This window comes from Rhipicephalus microplus, chromosome X (genome assembly GCF_043290135.1).
Source record: "Rhipicephalus microplus isolate Deutch F79 chromosome X, USDA_Rmic, whole genome shotgun sequence".
Taxonomy (NCBI): domain Eukaryota; kingdom Metazoa; phylum Arthropoda; class Arachnida; order Ixodida; family Ixodidae; genus Rhipicephalus; species Rhipicephalus microplus.
Window position 1 is genome coordinate 414,103,104 of NC_134710.1, and position 20,140 is coordinate 414,123,243.

Here is a 20,140-nt window from a genome sequence, read left to right on the forward strand (position 1 = left end):
CGCTGCTGGTCACACGTGCAGCTGGAAAAAGTCAATTCATTTTCTTGCATACGCACGCGTTGTGCGAGAGTATACTGGCATATTGAGATTTCCGTTCTATTATCTACTGTCGCGTAGAGCACTGAGTTTCAGCACAACCTGGGTCACGGCTGTTAAGAACACGATATCACTGCCCTTCTTTATTTGCCAGTGACAAAATGGGGATTGTACTTCTCCATGTAACAGAATTACATACGAATATTTACCACGTTTTCCTTTCGAATATTGCTTGATAACTGTAAGCACATTCAGTATACACGTACTTATCAGCTTGGAGAGTTATATAAAAGTGTCTTCTTGTACCTGTCCAACAGCTTTTAGGTGTGGCCCTTGAGGCTACACATAAAGAAACGTATACTTCTTTACTGACTAACTGTTGGACGAATGTAAACGTGTGCTTCACCGTTATTATTGTATGACGCATAGACAAGGCACAAGTACAGTATTGTTATTATATAGTAGTGGAGAAGAGCAGTAGGATTAAATTAGAAACGTTCACCCCAGTTAAAAACAAAATCCGCGCTTTCCACATAGACTGGGGTACTCGCAGCCAACCATGTCTTTTGAGGCATTTCACAGCATGGTGATTGATGCGTTACTTTCTAGGGCTTTCTCTTTTCAAAAGACAACCATTTTGAGACTGAGAGTTCATTAGGCGTTCCTTGTATATCTCTTCTCCACTAAGCATATCTCCGTCTCTAGAAATAGTAACTGTTTCCTGTTTGGCCTTTTTCGCCATAGCGAGAGAGAGTTCTGTTTGTCATGACCTCTTTTCTTTATCTTTTCACACAGTAAGGAAAAAACTCACAGCTTTGCCACAAAGGCGAAGCAATGAACGCGATAGCAACAAATTGGAAAGTCACGCGCAGAATGGAAAACAGATCGAAACCTGCCCCGCGTTTCTCACGCACAAATGGCGCATGAAACGTGCTCACATATACAGATGCATGTGTAAGGCGTCTTAGTTGTCATATTGCTGCGTCTGAAAAGCCTGTACTTTTCGCAAACGGAGGCTGCAAAAATATCAGTTACGGCTGTGCACCTGGTAACTACAACGGAATTGTTTCAGGGTAAGCCCGAGGCCACCCAAGACGTACGGTGCTGCCCTCCTCCCCACCGCGAGATAAGTGCGCGCGTTAGAGCGTCGCTCTCCTCATCTAAGTGGGGCAAAGTACACGTGGGAGATTACAGCGTGCGCTGCCGCATGATGTGGCGACGCACGCTGATTGTGCCATGTTGCTGGTAATTATGAAAACACGATAGTTCCCTCCGATATGGCCGTGAGCCGCGGTAAGTTGTAGATATAAATAGCTTGCCATTTTAACAGCAAAGAACGTGCTTCACGGTGGCTCAATGGTTATCACCAAGCGTTCACGATTGAGAGAACCCAAGTTTGATTCCGCGCGCCAGAAGGTTCTGTTTTTTTGCAATTCTCCCATTTTTTATGTATAGATACTTATATATATATATATATATATATATATATATATATACACGGTGAGTGATGCTGATGTCGACGCCGACGCCGGTGGTAAAATCCAGTCGAGAGTGTCCATATAATTGCTATCGCAATAAATGAACGGAGTGCGTTAAGGTAAGGCTAAGAAGGTCACAGGCGGAATCCTGTGCTCTGCGAGGCAGTACTAATTTGCTTTAATCACTCGGGCTCATTCACTTCGTGAAAATGAACGTATGTGATTTCCTCTTGAAGTTCCTTCTCCAAATTTTGTGCACGTTTGTTAACACTTGCGTCACTTGATTTACCGTTCATTTATAATTACGCCTTTAAATGCCTTCTCGATTGAAAATAATTTTCTTTGACTACCTTTTTATTCACTAGAATAACTATAATGTACGTGCAGTCACGCATTAGTGCCTTGGTCATTCTTGATCCACACTTTTTACCCTTCATTCATTTTATCTATTTGACTCACACCTAAGAGACTTGCTGCAGTCTTAAGTAACACCCATGCCTGTAGATTGACACTTCATAGCGAAGTCAATCCCTTATTTTGCGAGTGATACACACTTAAATTGCCCCATTTAGAAGTGAGTTGCTATTATGAATTCACTTTTACAAAATTACTGCCACTTAGAAACTATACCGCATTTGCTGCCTTGCAAGCTATGCTTATGTGCGTACGTTCGCGATGCATAACAGAGCAGCGATTAAGTCTCGTCACGAGGTTCATGTTTATTGCAGGTGCAGTATGTACAGGACCGCAGCCGGACGTTCGCGCTCAAGTGCCTGACGAAGAAGCACATCGTGGAAACGCAACAGCAGGAGCACGTGCTGAGCGAAAAGGCGCTCATGATGAGCAGTCGCCACCCGTTCATCTGTCGCATGTACAAGACGTTCCGAGACGAGAAGTACGTCTACATGCTTATGGAGGCCTGTCTCGGTGGGGAGGTCTGGTCGCTGCTCAGAGACAGGTGAGCCTGCATATATATATATATATATATATATATATATATATATATATATATATATATATATATATATATATATATATATATATATATATATATATATATATATATATATTATATATAACCCAGCTGACGAGTGAAGTAGGTTCTCCTCCCCCTCCCACTCACGAACGCCACTGACGCTAAAACTCGGGATTATTCCAGAGTTTGCGCGGCGACCAGTGACAGTAGGTAAGTATTCGACCGAGAAAGAGAGAGAGATAAAAACTTTAGTATTTACATTGAAAGACATAGACAGAGTTCACCAGGCAGGGCAAGCAGAAGCGTTTATTTCGCAATGTCTCCCCTGGCTCAGAACAACAAGAGGGAACGATGGTGATGGGTATGTAAAAGTGAGAACGATGGAGTGCTTCAAATGTGCTTACAATATAAATACAGGCAGTACGAGGGAGATGACCCGGAGTGGGCCGCACCTCACACGCACTAGGTAGGCTCCTCGTTACAGAAGTCCACTGGCAGCCAACGCGACTCGAGTACGGTTTACCAGAGCCTTCTGGCTCACCAGGTCGGAAAAGCTGAGGAGAGCTGCCTCCCAGTCCTCTCTGGTAGTGTTTGGTGTTGGGGTGATGCGCGGAGTTGATTGGCATGCCCACACCATGTGGAAGACGTCGGAAGACTTCTTCGCACAGTTCGCGCATTTTCATGTACAGGCAAGATCTAAATAGTTTGAAACGGCCGCACGCAGCAGTGTGTTGGTGTAAAGGCGGAGGAATAAGCGCTCTTCTGCCTTTGTAAGGCCTTAAGAGAGTTTAGGATAATTTGCATGGCCGAATCGATAGAATTCAGTAATTTCTCAAAATGTTAAGGCCTGCTTAGGTTCGGGATTTCGGAAAGGTCTGAAGTCGTTACCCGGAGAGTAAGCGTGCGGGCAGCAGCGTCTGCCGTTTCATTGTCTTCGGGGCCGTGTGAGCTGGAGCCCATATGATGCTACGGATGCGTGGGCCCCGACGTATTTGCTATTTTGTAAGATACGGTACAACAAGTATGGGACATACACGCTTTGAATATTTCTACAGGCCCCTCTCAAGTCGGTAATGATAGCGCGCGAGTCCTGGTCCGCAGCAACTAGCGCAATGGCGACTTCCTCCACACGTGTTATACGGCACATGTATAAATGCCGACGCGCTTCGCCACTTGTTTATTGATCCACGGGCGACACAAGTGCCAGTGTGTATCACTGTATTGTGACATTTCCACAGCTGGCCACAAGTTCGGACAAATAAACAGTTTGATCTTTGAACTGCAGTCTGCTCTCTTCGTCGACGTCACGACCCCATGACATCTGGTGAAGGTGCTTCCCGGTCTATGTCCCTAACGCCCCCTATAGCTGTGAGCCAAGTCCAATCGGGAAGAAGACGTCGACGCCAACCTCGATAAGTGAGCCAGGTGCAGGCAACGAGGGATACATCCAGAGAATTGTTCTTCTACTAGATCAGACTCGCAAGCCCAAGGCCATGACCACTACTGCAACAACTACGATAGCCCATAGAATGCAGCAGCCGAGGGAGCCACCGACATTCCGCGGATCATTATTTCATCACCCGGAGACTTGGTTGTAGACATACGACCGAGTGTGTGCCTTCAACCAGTGGGATTCGGAAAAAAAAGCTGCGTCGCGTCTACTTTTACTTCGAAGACACAGCAAGTACCTGATTGAAGAATAGAGAAGTGTGCACTTCAAACCTGAGATGTCTTCCGTGGTACATTGCTGGAAACGATCATAAGCATCTCCTGCAAAGAAAGGGCCTCTGCTTTGCTGGAGACTTGCGGGCAGCTACCAAAGGAAAATGCTACAATTTTCACGGAATAGGTTATTCGAATTTTCTGCCAGCCCGACGCTTCTATGACTGAAAAAAAAGTTTGTCTGCTTATGCCAGGTTTGAGACTATAAATGTTCGCAGGACTTGTCCGCAACCCACCCTATACGGTCGCTGAATTCCTCACAGAGGTTACAACAGAAAATAACTGGACGTACGAACGAAGCAATACAACTACCTAGCCCTGCCTACATGCTACGCCAAATCGCACTCACTTAGGCACCAGTTACCTACGCGAAACAATCAGAGCGAGAGTGCGCGAGGTGCTGCGCAAGTTACTACCTTCACCACAGCCTCAACTGAATTCAACCACCGAAATCGTCCACGAAGAAGTCCGGCAATTTCTTGAATTCCCGAAGCACCACTACCTAGGCCGGAAAATATGGGGTACGCCGCTCCACGGTACCGCAACACTCCTGCACGCCCACATCAAGACGCCACCCCGTTCCACTTCCGTCACCAAATGCCACCTCCACCACCACAACCGACACCCTACCATTCGTCTGCTGGACAGCGCAGCGCATCACAAAAAACGACGTTTGGCACGACCCTGAGAACCACCTGCTTGGCTACCAAAGCGGTAAAGCCGGCCACACCTACCGCCGTTGCCAGTACCGACAGATGGGTAAACGGGGTCGCGACGTCAACGCGCTGTGCCCACAGTAGGGTTAACGACCACACGACATAGCCCACTATCTCGCAGACGCGCAGTCGACACCCCGACTACCTTACCGTTCACCGTCACCAGGCCGCTAAGAGTCACCGCCTCGCAGGCAGTGTGCCAGCCCTGCTTGGGGTGGATCTTTGAGCACTTCCTCGGAGAACTAAGGGCAGCAACGAATGGAGGTGCGGCTGCTGTACGACCAACTACCGAAGATGCTCTGCCACCGATTACGTGACGAAAAAAGAACCTTCCTGAACCCGTACGCAGCTCCGACGTCAAAACTTCGCGGTTAGAAGAAGACCTCACGACGCAACGTGGATGTAGCGGAGCAAACCAACGTAGCTGTCATCCAACGCCGTGACCCAACTGTAAGGCAAGATGAAGATTAAGTGACCTAAACTTTTTGATTGACGGACAACACGTCACCACTCTCGTCAACACTGAAGCCAACTATGCCATCATCAATGGGCCGTTCGCCGCTAAGCTGGAGAAAGTAATGACCGCTTGAAATGGACCCGAAATTCACACAGCTGGAGGCCACCTGACAACGCCGGTGGGAGTTCACACAGGAAGGGTATCCCTAATTACCGAAATTATCCGACGAGCTTTGAGTACTGCATCATTGCTCCAGGAATGTCATACTTGGCATGAACTTCCTAAGTCACCGTGGCGCCAATAGTGACCTGAGTTCGGAGTCAACAATGCTATCTACAAAAAAACACTGCTATGGGACACGCCGTCAGAAAGGTACGCCTTGGATGTGCTGGAAGAGCAAGTCACCATTCCTCCTCGATCCAGTGTCATCATTTCCTTCGGCACTGAAGAATCTACAGACATGGAAGATGTCGCCTAAGGTAACCAGTACCTGTTGATTAGCCGCGGAATTCGCGTCGCCAGAGGAATAGTCAAGTTGTGAGGAGGTAAGTAAAGAGTTACACTCGCGAACGTCAGCAACTAGTAAAAGCTGCTGAGCAAAGGTATGACGGTTGCCTACATAGACGAAATACTGGAAGTCAGCAAAGCTTTCGCCCTCACCGGTTCTGTTGAATCTACTTCGACGACTAAAACCCTTCAGCCAGCATTGGGCGTTAATTCAAGCGTTCCGACGCCCAAACAAGAACAGCTGAGAAACCTGCCTCTGAAATTTAAAAACTGCTTCTGTCATCGTCAAAAACTTGACAGACCCCTAATTAAAAGCTTTGAATCATAACAGAACTACCAGGTCACTCCGTCAAGCCCGCACGAAAAATTCACTTGAGAATGCGAAGCTATAAAGAAACACGTTGACCAAATGCTACATGACAACATCATTCAGCCTTAAAAAATTTCATGGGCGTCACCAGTGGTATTCGTGAAGAAGAAGGATGGAACTGTACGTTTATGCGTTGACTATCACCGCCTGAACAAATATACGAAGAAGGACGTGTAACCCCTCCCACGCATAGACGACACCCAAGATTGACTCTGATTTTCGAGGTACTTTTTTATGGACCTCAAGACCGGCTATAGGCAAATCGAAGTCAACGCGAAAGACCGAGAAAAGGCTGCTTTCGCAACACCAGATGGCCTGTTCGACTTCAAACGTCTGACTTTTAGTTTTTGATCGTCACCTCTGACTTTCCCACGAGTCATGAATACAGTACTGGCTGGCTTGAAGTGGGAGACTTGCCTCTTTGACCTGGATGACAAGGTTGTGGTTTCCTTAAGCTTCGATGAACACCCACAAGGCCTTGAATCTGCACATCAAGCAACAGACTCGCCCTAACGCCAAAGAAATGGGAATTCGCGTACAATGACCTTCTGTTTTTGGGTCATGCTATAAGCAATGGTGGAGTGCGCTCAGACACGTAAAAACTGCTGTTGTCACCACTTTGTCGCTAACCACCGACAAGAAGGCCGTGCGCCAATTTCTAGGTTTGTGCGCCTATTACAGATCCTTTTCAAGGACTTATCACAGATCGCTGAGTCACTAACGTAGCTTATGAAGACCGACGCCGATTTCAATTGGAGAACGGTGCAAATTGATGTGTTTCAAAAACTGAAATAACGCCTGGAGACCCCTCCGATACTTGAGCTTTCTGAAGAATACGCCAATACGGAAATTCACACCAACGCAAGCAGCGTAGGTCCCTGCGCCATCCTTGTGCAGAAGACCAATGGAGAAGAAAGGGTTATCAGTTATGCTAGCCGGTCACTATCGAAGCCAGAAGGAAACTATTACACAACATAAAAAATGTCTTGCTTCACCACTACCTCTGTGAAAAAGAGTTGCGGATAACTCGACAAATGTAGGAACATAGCCCTACAAAACTTTGGACGTCCTTGGTTGAACGTGGTTCAGGAAATTCTTGTACTGCTGACACCTTGTCGGGATCCGGTTGAACACCAGTGGCACTGACAAGGTGGCCCGGTATGGTGATTTAGCGATGTTCGAAATGACATTTCACAGAATTGACCTGAAGAGCAGCTCTTCTAAAAACATCTAGAATGGCTGACAGACATGTGTTATGGCTGTCAAAGCTAGGTGAAAAGACGATGACATCATCTAAGTAACATAAGCAGATGGACCACTTATATCCTCGGAGAAGGAAGTCGATCATGCGCTAGAAAGTTGCAGCCGCATTACATAGTCTGAATGGCATTACTTTGAACTGGTAGAGGCCGTTGGGCGTAACGAAAGCAGTTTTATTGAGAACCATGGGGTCGACAGAAATTCGCCAATAGCCGGACCGAAGGTCGACAGACGAAAAGTATTGGGCACCATGTAGGCAATCGAGGGCGTAATCAATCCGAGGCAAAGAGTAGACGTCTTTATGAGTGACTTTGTTTAAATGGCGATAGTCAACGCAAAAGCGCCAGCTGCTAGCTATCCTTCTCAACGAGCACGACTGGAGAAGCCCAGGGGCTGGATGATGGTTCTATGACGTCTTTAGGAGTGATTTTGCACACTTCATTCTGAATTACTTGGCGTTCCTTGTGAGATACATGATATATACACCACCGTATAAGACTGGCATCACCAGTGTTGATCCGGTGAGTCACTGCAGTTGTTTGACCGAGAGGGTGGTGGTCAAAGTCGAAAATGTCTTTATATGATGCTAGCAGACGATGGAGGCCAGCAGCTTGCGCGGGAGTGAGATCGGGAGCAATCATCTTTTTAATGTCATCGGCAGGCTGAGTGTAATTGTGGCCAAGACAGGGAGGTGTAGCATAGGTGTTCAAACCAATAACATTGCAGCTGTCAAACAGAAAGAGGGCGGGAAAGACATATCTTGCGGAATAACATGAGTCAAGAGACTGACTTTGACTAGGGGTATAACCACTGTATTATCAGTGATGGAGACAACAGTGTTAGCAAGGGTGAGGTCTCGGGCCATCAGTACGTCGACTACAGGAGTGACGAGGTAGTCACGATCGGGCACATCACGTGAGCACGACAAAGTGACATGCGTAGCAGCTTGTGGTGGCAAGCGAACGTGAGGACGAGAGCATAAACGTGGAGAACGATCAGCTGGAAAATTGGTAAGCTGTGGAAGCTCAAGCTGAAGAGAAGCAGTGGCACAATCAATGAGCGCAGAATGGCGTAACAGGAAGTCCAAGCCAAGTATTAGGTCATGAGGACTCATTTCAATGACGACAAACTGAACTAATGTAGAATGACCGGTAATGGACACACGGGCCATGCACATCCCTTGAACGGCAGGGTTTCTCCCATCAGAGACTCGAAATGTGCGGGAAGTGCCAAGCGTGAGCACTTTCTGTAGGCGCCCGCGAAGTTTCGCGCTCATTACAGAAATGTGGGCTCCACTATCTATAAGGGCAGAATTAGTCACACTATCAACGTCAACGTCTGACAAACTTTGTCTCGTCGGAAGCGCCAAGAGAAGATTTGGGGAGGGAGTCGAAAGTGCAGTGTGACCTCTGGGCACTGCACCATTTAGTTTTCCGGGTAAGCAGGAGCGGGGTCGAATGGGGACAATGGCCTGCGAGTCTGCGGTGAGCGAGACGACTGGCGACGTCCTGGAGGCGAACGCGACTGACGACAATGCGGTGACGAAGATAGGCGGTTGAACCTTCTGCAGTTGTTTGGCGAAGAAGGCTGTGCGGCAGATGCAAAGCGGGTGCTATTCTGTCGGTAGGGATGTTCAGATGACGTCCGAGGTGGCGAACACCAGTGGTATTTGCAGCAACAGAGAACATGACTGATACGGTGGCAAAAAAAATTGGTCGATTGTCGACCGTTCTCTACGCAGCAGAGTCGCGAGATCGGGCCGTAAACTGCTGCTCGTGATAGGACAAGGGTGGACGCCATGGAGCTCGCTGCAGGCTGGGCAAAGCGCACACCGGGGGAATACCTATGCTGGCGAGTTCTTGGCGGAAGATGGCTTGAACCATGTTAGCAGCGAGTGGGATCGCGTCACTTGCAGCAGTGTGAGCTGGAGCAGGGGCAATGGCTTCAAGTTCGTGCCGTAAAATTCCGGTCACCTGATCTGATGAAACTAGATTGATTGATTGATTTTTGGGGTTTAACATCCCCAAATCACCACATGATTATAACAGATGCCGTAGTGGAAGGCTCCGTAAATTTCGACCACCTGGGGTTCTTTAATGTGCACCCAAACCTGAGAACACGTGCCTACAACATTTCCGCCTCCATCGGAAATGCAGCCACCGTAGCCGATGTTCGATCCCGTGACCAGCACGTCAGCAGCCGAGTAGCACCGCGGCGGGGTACCAATGAAACTAAAGGTGGCGGCTGTGTTCTTGCACGGTCTTCAGAAGACTACATTGCAGCCGTATTCGAAATGCGGGCAAACATGCTGTCAATCCACCGGCTCTTTGCTTGCTAAAAGCGCCGACATTTCTTTATAATGGCGCCCACTGTAGAATAATTTTCGCAGATGAGGAGGTTGAATGCGTCGTCCACAATCCCCTTAAGAATATGTCCGACCTTGCCAACCTCCGGTATCTCGGCATTGGCTCTGCGACACAATGCTAACACATCTGTATACGAGACATACAACTCCGTCGAAGTCTGCGCCCGAGACGCAAGCTTTTTGTTCACGGTCATTTTGTTCCAATTGGCTTCCCGAACAGGTTCGACATTTTCTCCCTGCTCATTGCCCAACTCCCAAGTTCTGCTTCATGGTTCTCATACCATGATTTGGTGGTTCCCTTAAGATAGAACAACAGGTTCGCCAACATATCGCCAACAGGTTCGCCAGCATTTATAGATTGCATCGCCGCTGCCGAGAGTATACATTGGACGTATAGGGAGCTTTCGGCCACTGGATATACATAGCTGATTATACCTACTACATAGGGTTATTGGAAACTGTGTGCATAGGCTAAAATTTGAGCTCACCAACCTCCATGACCATGTATTTTTAAAACAAACATCGTGGTTACGAGAACATCTTTATTTCCCGGAGCTTATGCCGCTAAAACTCGTAACATCGTGTGATGTGTAGCCATGCGAACGCCAATGTGCTACAGAAGTTCTTATCATACATGGTTGGTGAAAGTACGGATCTAGACCATTCCTGCTTCACGCCTAAGAATAAAAATGTTTTTCCTCTTGAATAGTTGTTGCATGCCCTTCTTACGTGGCGTTTCTTCTTGCTGCCTCCAGGGGAGCGTTTGACGAGAACACTACAAGATTTTACACGGGCTGCGTGTTGGAAGCGCTGCAGTATCTCCACGACAAAAACATCGTGTACCGAGACCTCAAGCCAGAAAACATGGTCTTGGACTCGACAGGGTACGCCAAATTGGTAAGGTAGCACCGGCCGTTTTTCTCTGCGAGCACATATACAACACCATAGTTTTAGGATGGGGGATGAAACTAGTGCAGGCTCGTTGTAGATCGCGTGTATGGTAAAAACAAAGGAAAGTTAGCGAAAGCAGATGAAACCTAAGATCTCACGCGACGTTTTTAAGCCTTCTGTGTCATTCCTATTGCACTTCAGATTGGCATTGCCAGGGAAACACTACGCCATGTAGGTGCATAGGTTCATTGAAGGAAGAGAGAGGAATAAACGTTTATTTAAAAACAGTGTTCCGAGCAAGACCCGGTGTCACGCTAAGGTGGGAGGGTCCCCTAGTCCAGAAACCCTCTGGCTTCGACTGCCCTCTTGGCCCTGGCGACCAGTTGTCGCTGGTCTTCCAGGTACTCGAGGACGAGCTTGGCCTTAAATTTCTGTCTTAAATTTCTGGTAAAAGTGTCCAAATCCTTCATCAGCTTGAATTCACTAAAACCGCCTGTCACTGGGCAAAAATTGAGTCCTCGTGACAATAGTAAAATTTCATCAGCAGAAAGTTTATAGGAAGACAGGTTGACTACGTTACGTGATGATAGGGGGTCACCTAGAGGTGTGGAGTTAATAGATTTCGAAGAAAGTTCAGCGGTATGCCTTATCGGGGGAGTATGAGGCGTAATACCTTTGTCCCTGACAAAGTTATTACGCCGCGCCTGCGCAACACGTAAATTCCATTTTAAGAAAACACCATAACATACTTCTACAAAGCGAACGACTTAAATCAATTTTCCAAGAAACACCGCGTGTGACGTACAGAAGAGCCCAAATTTTCCGTGACCTACTCATGTCGTCAAAAAGCGTACGCAGTAAACCTACTGGCTGCCGTCCTTGCAACAAACCTCGTTGCAAAGTCTGCCAGCATATGACCACTTCACTTATCGCAAACAGCACCGCATCTAACTTCAGCCTGAAAATAAATGGTGACTATAACTGCAACACGCGTAATGTAGTTTACCTCCTGGATTGCTTGATCTGCGGAATGCAGTACTTAGGCGAAACCGAAACACCCTTTCGATAACGGTTTAATAATCACAAGGCTCATATCTCTTCACTTCCTCACCTTCCAATATCAAAGTATGCTAACGTAATGGGCCACTCATTTGACAACATTAGAGCCACGATTCTGGAGTGTGCCTTCCGAACGCATCATGACAGGAAAGTTCGCGAATCATTTCTCATCTTTAAGTTCAATACAATCGCAGGTGGTTTAAATGAGAGTACGGAGAAACTCAGCGTCTTGCATCAGTGACCGCTGTAGATGTTGCTTGTACCAACTGTAATCTTTGTGCACATGTCATGACTTGTTATTTGATTGCTTATAAGTAGGATGTGATACCGGGGCCCCCATATAAATTTCATGTCTGATTCTTGTACTTGTTTTTATGACGTTTCCACTCACGTGATTATGGCAAGCGAAACGTATGCGCTTATATGCTGTTGCACCACTGCTACCTCTGTTATTCTGACGAAGGCAGGTCCCACGGCCGAAACGTAAAGAAACCTTTCTGTTTTTCGACGTGTGTCTTCTTTTTCTTCATACTATTTACCGGCGTCTAAGAATTTATTCTCTGCAATTATATTTACATATATATATATATATATATATATATATATATATATATATATGTATATATATATATATATATGTATATATATATATATATAGTGGGAGTAATAATTCAATGGGCCAGTTAGTCTTCGTGAAGGTATGGGATATGGCACAACGGGAGCGTTGTCAACAAGGATAAATATATTTATTTCCCAACAGTTTCGGGAGGGGACCTCCCTTCATCAGGGGATGAGTTATACTGACATGAACTTCCTTGCTGCCGCGTCCCTCTCGCCTTGAAAGACGTTTGCGAGAGTGAGAGGGAACTGGAAGAAGGAAAAAAAAGAGAGAAAAAAGACGAAAAAAGAAAGAAAAGAAAGAAAGTAAAAAACAGGAAGAACCACTGTCAACACTGAAAACGAAGCCAACTGTCCGTCTACATCCACCTACGGTTCATATATATATATAAGGCTTATATGAACAAGATTAACTTTGGTTGCCGCAAGGTTATAAATATGAAAGTAGATGCGCTTTCACATAACAACTGTTTATTGTGCCGACGTTTCGACAGAAACCCCGTCTTTTTCAAGGCCTAATGCCTTGAAAAAGACGAGGTTCCTGTCGAAACGTCGGCACAATAAACAGTTGTTATGTGAAAGCGCATCTACTTTCATATATATATATATATATATATATATATATATATATATATATATATATATATATATATATATATATATATATATATATGAAAACATGATATATATATATATATATATATATATATATATATATATATATATATATATCTGACGAAGGCCGTGCCACGGCCGAAACGTTAGTAAATGCGATCCTTTTCTTATGTGCTATCTGCAAGTTAACCCAATATATATATATATATATATATATATATATATATATATATATATATATATATATATATATATATATATATATATATATCATGTTTTACGAAATAGGTTAAATATTCAAAAATCACAGAAAGGAGGTATATGCGTGCTATTTGCGGGTTGCCTTTCCTTTGGCAGAAGGCACTTCGGATGTGTACAAATATGAATTACGGCAGTAGTTAGAGAAGTGACACAATGCACTTTTTAACCAGTCGGTCCATTTTCTAAAATTTGGGTGCACGTTAAAAAACCCAGGTGTTCGAAATTTCTGGAGCCTTCCGCTACGGCGTCTTTCATAATCGCAGGGTCATTTTGGAACGTTAAACCTCACATATAAATCAATCAATTAATCAATTTAACCAGTAGTGATAGCCGGTACAGTCAAATAATTGCAATCAAGACCTTCTTCGGAATAGCCCATAGCCACTATAATAGTTTGGAAAAGCAGCCATGAGTAATGACCACGCAGCAATGTAAAAGCGTAAGTTAGCTGTAGAAACCGAAATCGCATCTACCATTCACTTCGACAACGTCCTGCGTGACGATATTGTTTCTTCGTCGTTATCAACCGCCAATTGAGACCCTTCGCTCCGGGGCGGCTTATCGACGCTCGCTTATTCTTATCCCCCAATGCGAGGGTAACAGTGTCGTCTTTGAGCGTGTTGTCTAAGTGAATGGTAGATCCGCTGTTTGGTGCGTCGATTTTAGTTTCGCCAGCTAAATGGGTTACCAGTAAAAGAGCGAGGGATTGTGGGATGCCCCGTCTGCTAGCGGCTTCCGGTTCGAGAAGATTAGATGACGGCGAACAGCTCGCCGCAAGCCTCACATTATTCAGGATTCATGCGCACGGTTGCCCGTTTATCTTCGTCCTGATAAATCATTGTCGGTTGTTCGGCCGTTCGCTGCTCCAACGTAGGCGTGAAAGGCAAGCGCAGGTATCAATTCTCATATAACCAAGAAAGAAAAGTGGGGTGGGCCGCGGCTGTGAAGAGAGCCACAGTGACAGGTAGCCTTTGAATACAGAACGTTGAAGCCAGAGTGTGCAAAAACCATTTTTTCACAGGTACGTGTGTATTCCACGCCAAAAAAAAGCTTACGCATCAATTTGCTGCGAATGTTATATGGACAAAGAAATTGTCGCGCAGGCGTGCCTAGCAAAGATATTATGGGAACGCGTGGGCGAAATCTACTTGCCATACGAGATGAGCGCCTGTCATTGCACCCGTATATATGACAAAAACGCGAAAAGTTCACTCAAGAGTAAGCCTACACGATGCGATGGAAGATTTCAATTGCGTTTATCTTGGTCATTTGTGTGCCAAGACGGCACCCAAAAGAAAAAGTGCGTTAAACAAGCGCAAAGTTTTGATTATTCGGTGCCGTCTATGTCTCAATATATTGTATATGTGCCATCGTGCCGCGCTGCTTGATCAAAATCAGCGTTCAAATAGGCATCTGGCTTCAACTAAGCAATCCATCTTATAACACGCTGAAGGTAAGGAAAAAAATAAATCTCAACAAGCACGAAAATAACTTTTAAAACCTATAAATAATTTAAAGGAAAACAAAAGAGAACAGAACAAATCAGAACAGTACGGTTTATTTATAGTATATTTGGGTCAACCCAATCTCCCACTTCACTACTCACTGCAAGTAGTATTAATCTATTACAAACACGGAGAAAGAAATGTCGTCTGGAGTTTCTTTCCGACATACTAAACCACAGGCTACCCTTGGACACCGCAGCGCACGTTTTCCCTTTGTTAAGCAGACCCAATCGGTACCACTATTCTCATTCCCTAACCCCAATTTTCGCAAGGAGTGACACTTTTCTCTACTCCTTTTCCCCACAAACTATAGCGATCGGAGTAAACTAACGGAGGCATTTCCCGAACGTCCGTGACAATTTGCGCAAATTCTGTTGTTTTGTTACTTCCTTATAGTTGCATCGTGACAATGATGTTTTTTTTCGTCCTACAACGAAAGTAATTTTGTAAAAAAAACACTTGGTGACCTTATTTTCTGTTATTGTTACGTATTTTGTTCACCCTGCTTGGACACTTTCTCCACAATAATTTATAAATAAAATAAAATAAAAATAAGTACTGCGCTTCATGCCGATCTATTGACCATGTCGGCCGAAGCAGCAATCACGAAATGAACACTTAGCCCAGTGCTAAGGTCCTCCTCATCCAAATCCTCGGAGATCATTAAAACGGTGATTTTTTTTATCTACAGTAACGTATCATACTGCTTTTTGCATTGACTGATCTGCTAGTGAAACTGGCAATACCCCCGAGCAGCATAAAACATTCCGGATCATTTTAGTGCGATAAAAAAGTTTCTTTACCGTTTATGGCTTTCGTTGCTTGTCATCGTCAGAGTCACGGTTAGCAGAAAGAAAAAAAAAACCAACTTCTAATGCACTGACATTGTACGAACAGGTGCTTTTTTCAACAGAGTGGTACAAAAATGCACGCGTGCCGCTGCTAACACGCGCTGTGCGTCGAACCTGAAGCCGTCGTATCCCACAGTACCCTGCGATTGCCCATATTGCCGGTCACGTATTGGCCATATTGCCTTGCTCCGCTGTGGTTACGAGTGGCCGATTTTGCCAAAATTTCAAAGTGGCTTTGGATTGTTCTTAGAAAAGGCTTGAATTCACCCACGTGACTCGACATGTTTTCACAATATATATATATATATTAATTTATTCATAACCTACTGCAGACCAGAATTGGTCCTTGCAGGAAGGGCACTCATAGTACACTAAAAAAATACAATACCAAAATATCAATAGAGTTAGTACAAGATATGCGCAAATATTTACACTGAACTTAGTAAAGGCACGCATACTGCATTCTAAAAAAAATTGCAGTACCGTAGTTACAACAGAAGTAAGTAAAATGAAGTAAAACATACAAAATGGAAACACAACACCTAACGCGTGTATTACGGTAAAAAAGGGTCCTTCATTATATGCCCAGAATTCAACTCCAACATACAAAATCATACAAAATCAAAACGCGACATACCAAAAAACATATGAAATCAAAACACAACACCTAATGCGGGCATTGTGGTAACTTAAAGGTCATTCATTTCATGCCTAGAGTTCCACTCCGACACTGTCCTGGGGAAAAATGAGTGTTTGTAAATATCTGTCCTAGCGAAATGAGGGGTTAAAGCATGTGTGTGATCCTGACGTGTACGCCTTATGGACAGAGGTGTTACATATAATGCGGGGTCGATGGATAATTCACGTTTAATGGGTGATTGTAGGAAATTAAGGCGGAAAATCAGCCTACGCGTTTCGAGGAGGGGGATGTCATTTTCTGTCATCAGCTGTGTGGGGGAATCGGTGTGCTTTAACTTAGAGTAAATGAAGCGAACAGGTTTTCTCTGGACTTTATCTATTATTTTAATGTTGTGTTTAGTGTAGGGATCCCATGTTATGCAAGCATACTCTAACTTCGGTCTAATGAAAGTAATGTAACTCAGTAGTTTATTGTGAGCGGGTGAATTTTTAAGCTTGTGTTTCAGAAAACAAAGTTTACGGAAAGCTGAGGAACATATATTACTATTATGTATATTCCACGAATGGTTGTTTGAAAATGTTATTCCCAGATATTTGAAGTTTTCAACTTCTTTTAGCGGTGAGGCGGCCAGTGTGTAGGTGTACTTTAACGGGCTTTTTTTTCCTTGTGATACGAAGACAGACAGTTTTTTTTTGTTTAAAGACATGCCTGATCTGTCACACCACGCCTGTATCTTACGCAAACTAATCTCGAGGTCGGTTGGTTATGCACTTTAGTTATTTCCTGATATAAAACGCAATCGTCTGCAAATAATCCAATTTGTGTGCCAGGTGTAACAACGTTGACAATGTCACTTATATAGACCAAAAACAACAATGGCCCCAGGACGCTACCCTGGGGTACTCCGGATGTCACTGGAAGACAGCTCTAGTCATTGCCCTCAATAGTGACAAACTGCACGCGATCCGAAAGATAAGCTGCTATCCAGGATACTGTAATGCTAGGAAGATTGTAATCTCTGAGTTTTTGTATAAGTTTACAGTGAACTACTCTATCGAACACCTTGCTAAACCTATAAAAATAGCGTCGATTTGGCCATTATTATCTAATGTTCTTGCAAAACTATGAATTGCAGTTAACAGTTGTGTCCTAGTTGAGTAGCCTTTCCTAAAGCCATGCTGGCAGTTCGTTAACACTGAATTTCTGTCTAAAAATTTGGTCATCTGGTTGGCGATTATATGCTCGATTAGTTTACAGCAGGATGAAGTTAAAGATATCGGTCGATAATTTTCTACAGATAAACGATTGCCCTTTTTAAAAAATGGCACTACCCGAGCTGTCCTCCTGTCTTTGGGCGCCTGAGTAGACAACAAAGAAGCTCTGAACAGTATAAAAAGAAATCTACCGATACATTCCGCACAGCGCTTAAGAAACATATTTGGGATACCACCTGGGCCACATGATTTCGTTGTCTTCAAGTTTAAAAGCATTGACACAATACCATTGTATGAAATAAAGTCCACCTTGTGCGGCTCAAAGACAGTAGAATGAAACACGTTACCTAAACCTGTCTGGGAATAAACGCTGTGGAAGTAAGTGTTAAAATACCGCTGCAATATATATACACGTTTAATTTACCGGTTTAAATTCACTAAGATACCCACTAAAAAAGTGGCTGGTGGGATAACTGTCATGGTAGCTCAGTGGTAGAGCATCGAACGCGTTATTCGAAGGTCGCAGGTTTGGTTCCAGCCCAGGGCAAGTTATCTTTTCACCCATATTTCTTTCTACACATGTACATTGAAATTCGGTCTAATAACTTCCCCTATGCTTTCCTTGGCATTATTGTGTGTTACATCTCATATATATATATATATATATATATATATATATATATATATAGTCAATTTGTTACACGGGAAGCGCTAATTACTGCATCAGCAATAGCACTTTTATCGTGGAAAAGGAAAAGTTAAAAAAGTCATAACACGTTTCAGGACTCTTGATATGAATGCAGTGGTTGCTCATTAGAATCACATTTTCACACAAACTGTGCCAGTTACTTATCGAAATTTAAAGTCACCAACTGCGTGATAAAAATCCAATGACAACTTTTTTGAATTTTTGAGGCGAGGAGATGAATGCACGTGGAATCATATTCGGCGACGCATACCAACGACGCAAACTGTACTTAGTGCTACACGACGAATGCCATAAATAGACAAAACAGACCTCTTGCGCACACTGCTTCGCTATAAGAAAAGTATTACAAAGCTGGCAGCGAGTTTTTGTCGCTTATCTCACCTTTTTGAGCTGTAACAAAATAACCGGTTCGTGAACGTTAGGCGAAGACGACCCGTCTATCCATCATGGAGCCTACGCTGTCCTTTTCTAAAGCGTGCCTGTCCCCATTTCATCCTCTTCGACAGTCTGGTCCGCTCCAAGACAATATTCTACAACAATATCCCAGGGGGCCAAGATATATAGCTCGCATCGATGAAGTCTGGACCACTGAACGTCCGATGAACGACCAATGAACGTGCGAAGATTTTTCGAATGTTCGTTGTTTTTCTTGGGAGTTCAGTGGTACCCCCAGACGTACAATTCTCGTGTCCTATGAACTGGAGTATTTTCTCAAAAACATCATATATGCGTCATTGAAAACACATTGCGCACAGTTATGCCTTAGCAGGGGGGCTGTCCTTTTAGTGTCTTTCGTTCATTGGCCGAAGCTTGACCAGCAATGCATCCCCTGTTTGCGGTTCTTCGTCAGCAACGTTATTTTGACGTGACGGAGCTTCGGTGATTCTCAACACAATGGAGAAGAATGAAACGTTGCCTCCTGAAATCCACTCTTAGCCTCGTTAATCTTCGAGGTCAAACGCGCAGTTAGATTTTGTGGTCACGTTACCCTCGAATAAATACGTGGCCTCTTGTTTAACTCTGCGAATGGCTAGGTCATAGCTTGCGGTATTTGTACCAATTTAACACTCTGCGATGATGTCAGGCCCAAGTAGACATGTTTATTAGAAAGACAATTCAATCGGCCACACATCTGGCATAGTACACCACAGACCTAGCAGAGTACCAGAAATGACACATCTTTTTGTGAGTTTGACAGAATCTTTCACAATGAGTATAGCGAAACTTTAAATAGATAGCCTGCAATGCTTCTGAAAGTCTATAGATACTACGTACTGCTTATCAAGACGTAAGGCATCTCATACACCGAGCTAGTCGATTCTGTTCGCAACAAATCCAAGCGGTCCGCAACTGAAGTAAGCTCTTTGCAGAAAGGACACCGACCTCTTGGACTTACACTTTACCAGTATTGAACGAAGCTAACGTAATAGGCTTTACGGCGTCGTACAAACTGCACTGGAGGATGAAAATCGCAAAAAAGAGTGGGCGTTGGGTACACAATCAATAATTATAGATCCTTAAAGGTATAAATAATTTTGTATCGAGACGTACATCCTCAGTGTAGTTTCTGTCTTGATTAAGAGTCCTCCAGAAAAAAGAAAAAAGGGGACAATGAAGTACAGACAACGTTCGGTTCTGCGTCAGCACACGCATCGTAAAGTGAAGTGTGGGGTACGTGAACCTAGCTCTGACCGTTACGCGAGCAACGATGTGCTGGAATTGTCGACGTGGACTTGCAAGGAGAAGGTCACATCGCCAGCAAGCGTATGAGCGATGGGAGTGTCAGGGCAGCGAATGAGCAACCTGCGACGTGGGTGATTCAAGAAGTAGACGGCGACTTCGACTTGTTTCGAGGGAGGCTGTTCAGGATGCAGCAGCATTGCACAGCAA

At 44.6% G+C, this 20,140-nt stretch overlaps 1 protein-coding gene across 1 annotated transcript in view; it reads left to right on the top strand.

Annotated features, from left to right (window-relative positions):
• LOC119161732 (cGMP-dependent protein kinase, isozyme 1) overlaps window positions 1-20,140 on the top strand; it is a 315,895-nt gene that overhangs the window by 247,822 nt on the left and 47,933 nt on the right. The window contains exons 11-12 of the mRNA XM_075880279.1: window positions 2,243-2,472; window positions 10,643-10,784. Of these exons, the coding sequence (XP_075736394.1) occupies window positions 2,243-2,472; window positions 10,643-10,784 (372 nt within the window). The remainder of the gene's footprint in view (window positions 1-2,242; window positions 2,473-10,642; window positions 10,785-20,140) is intronic.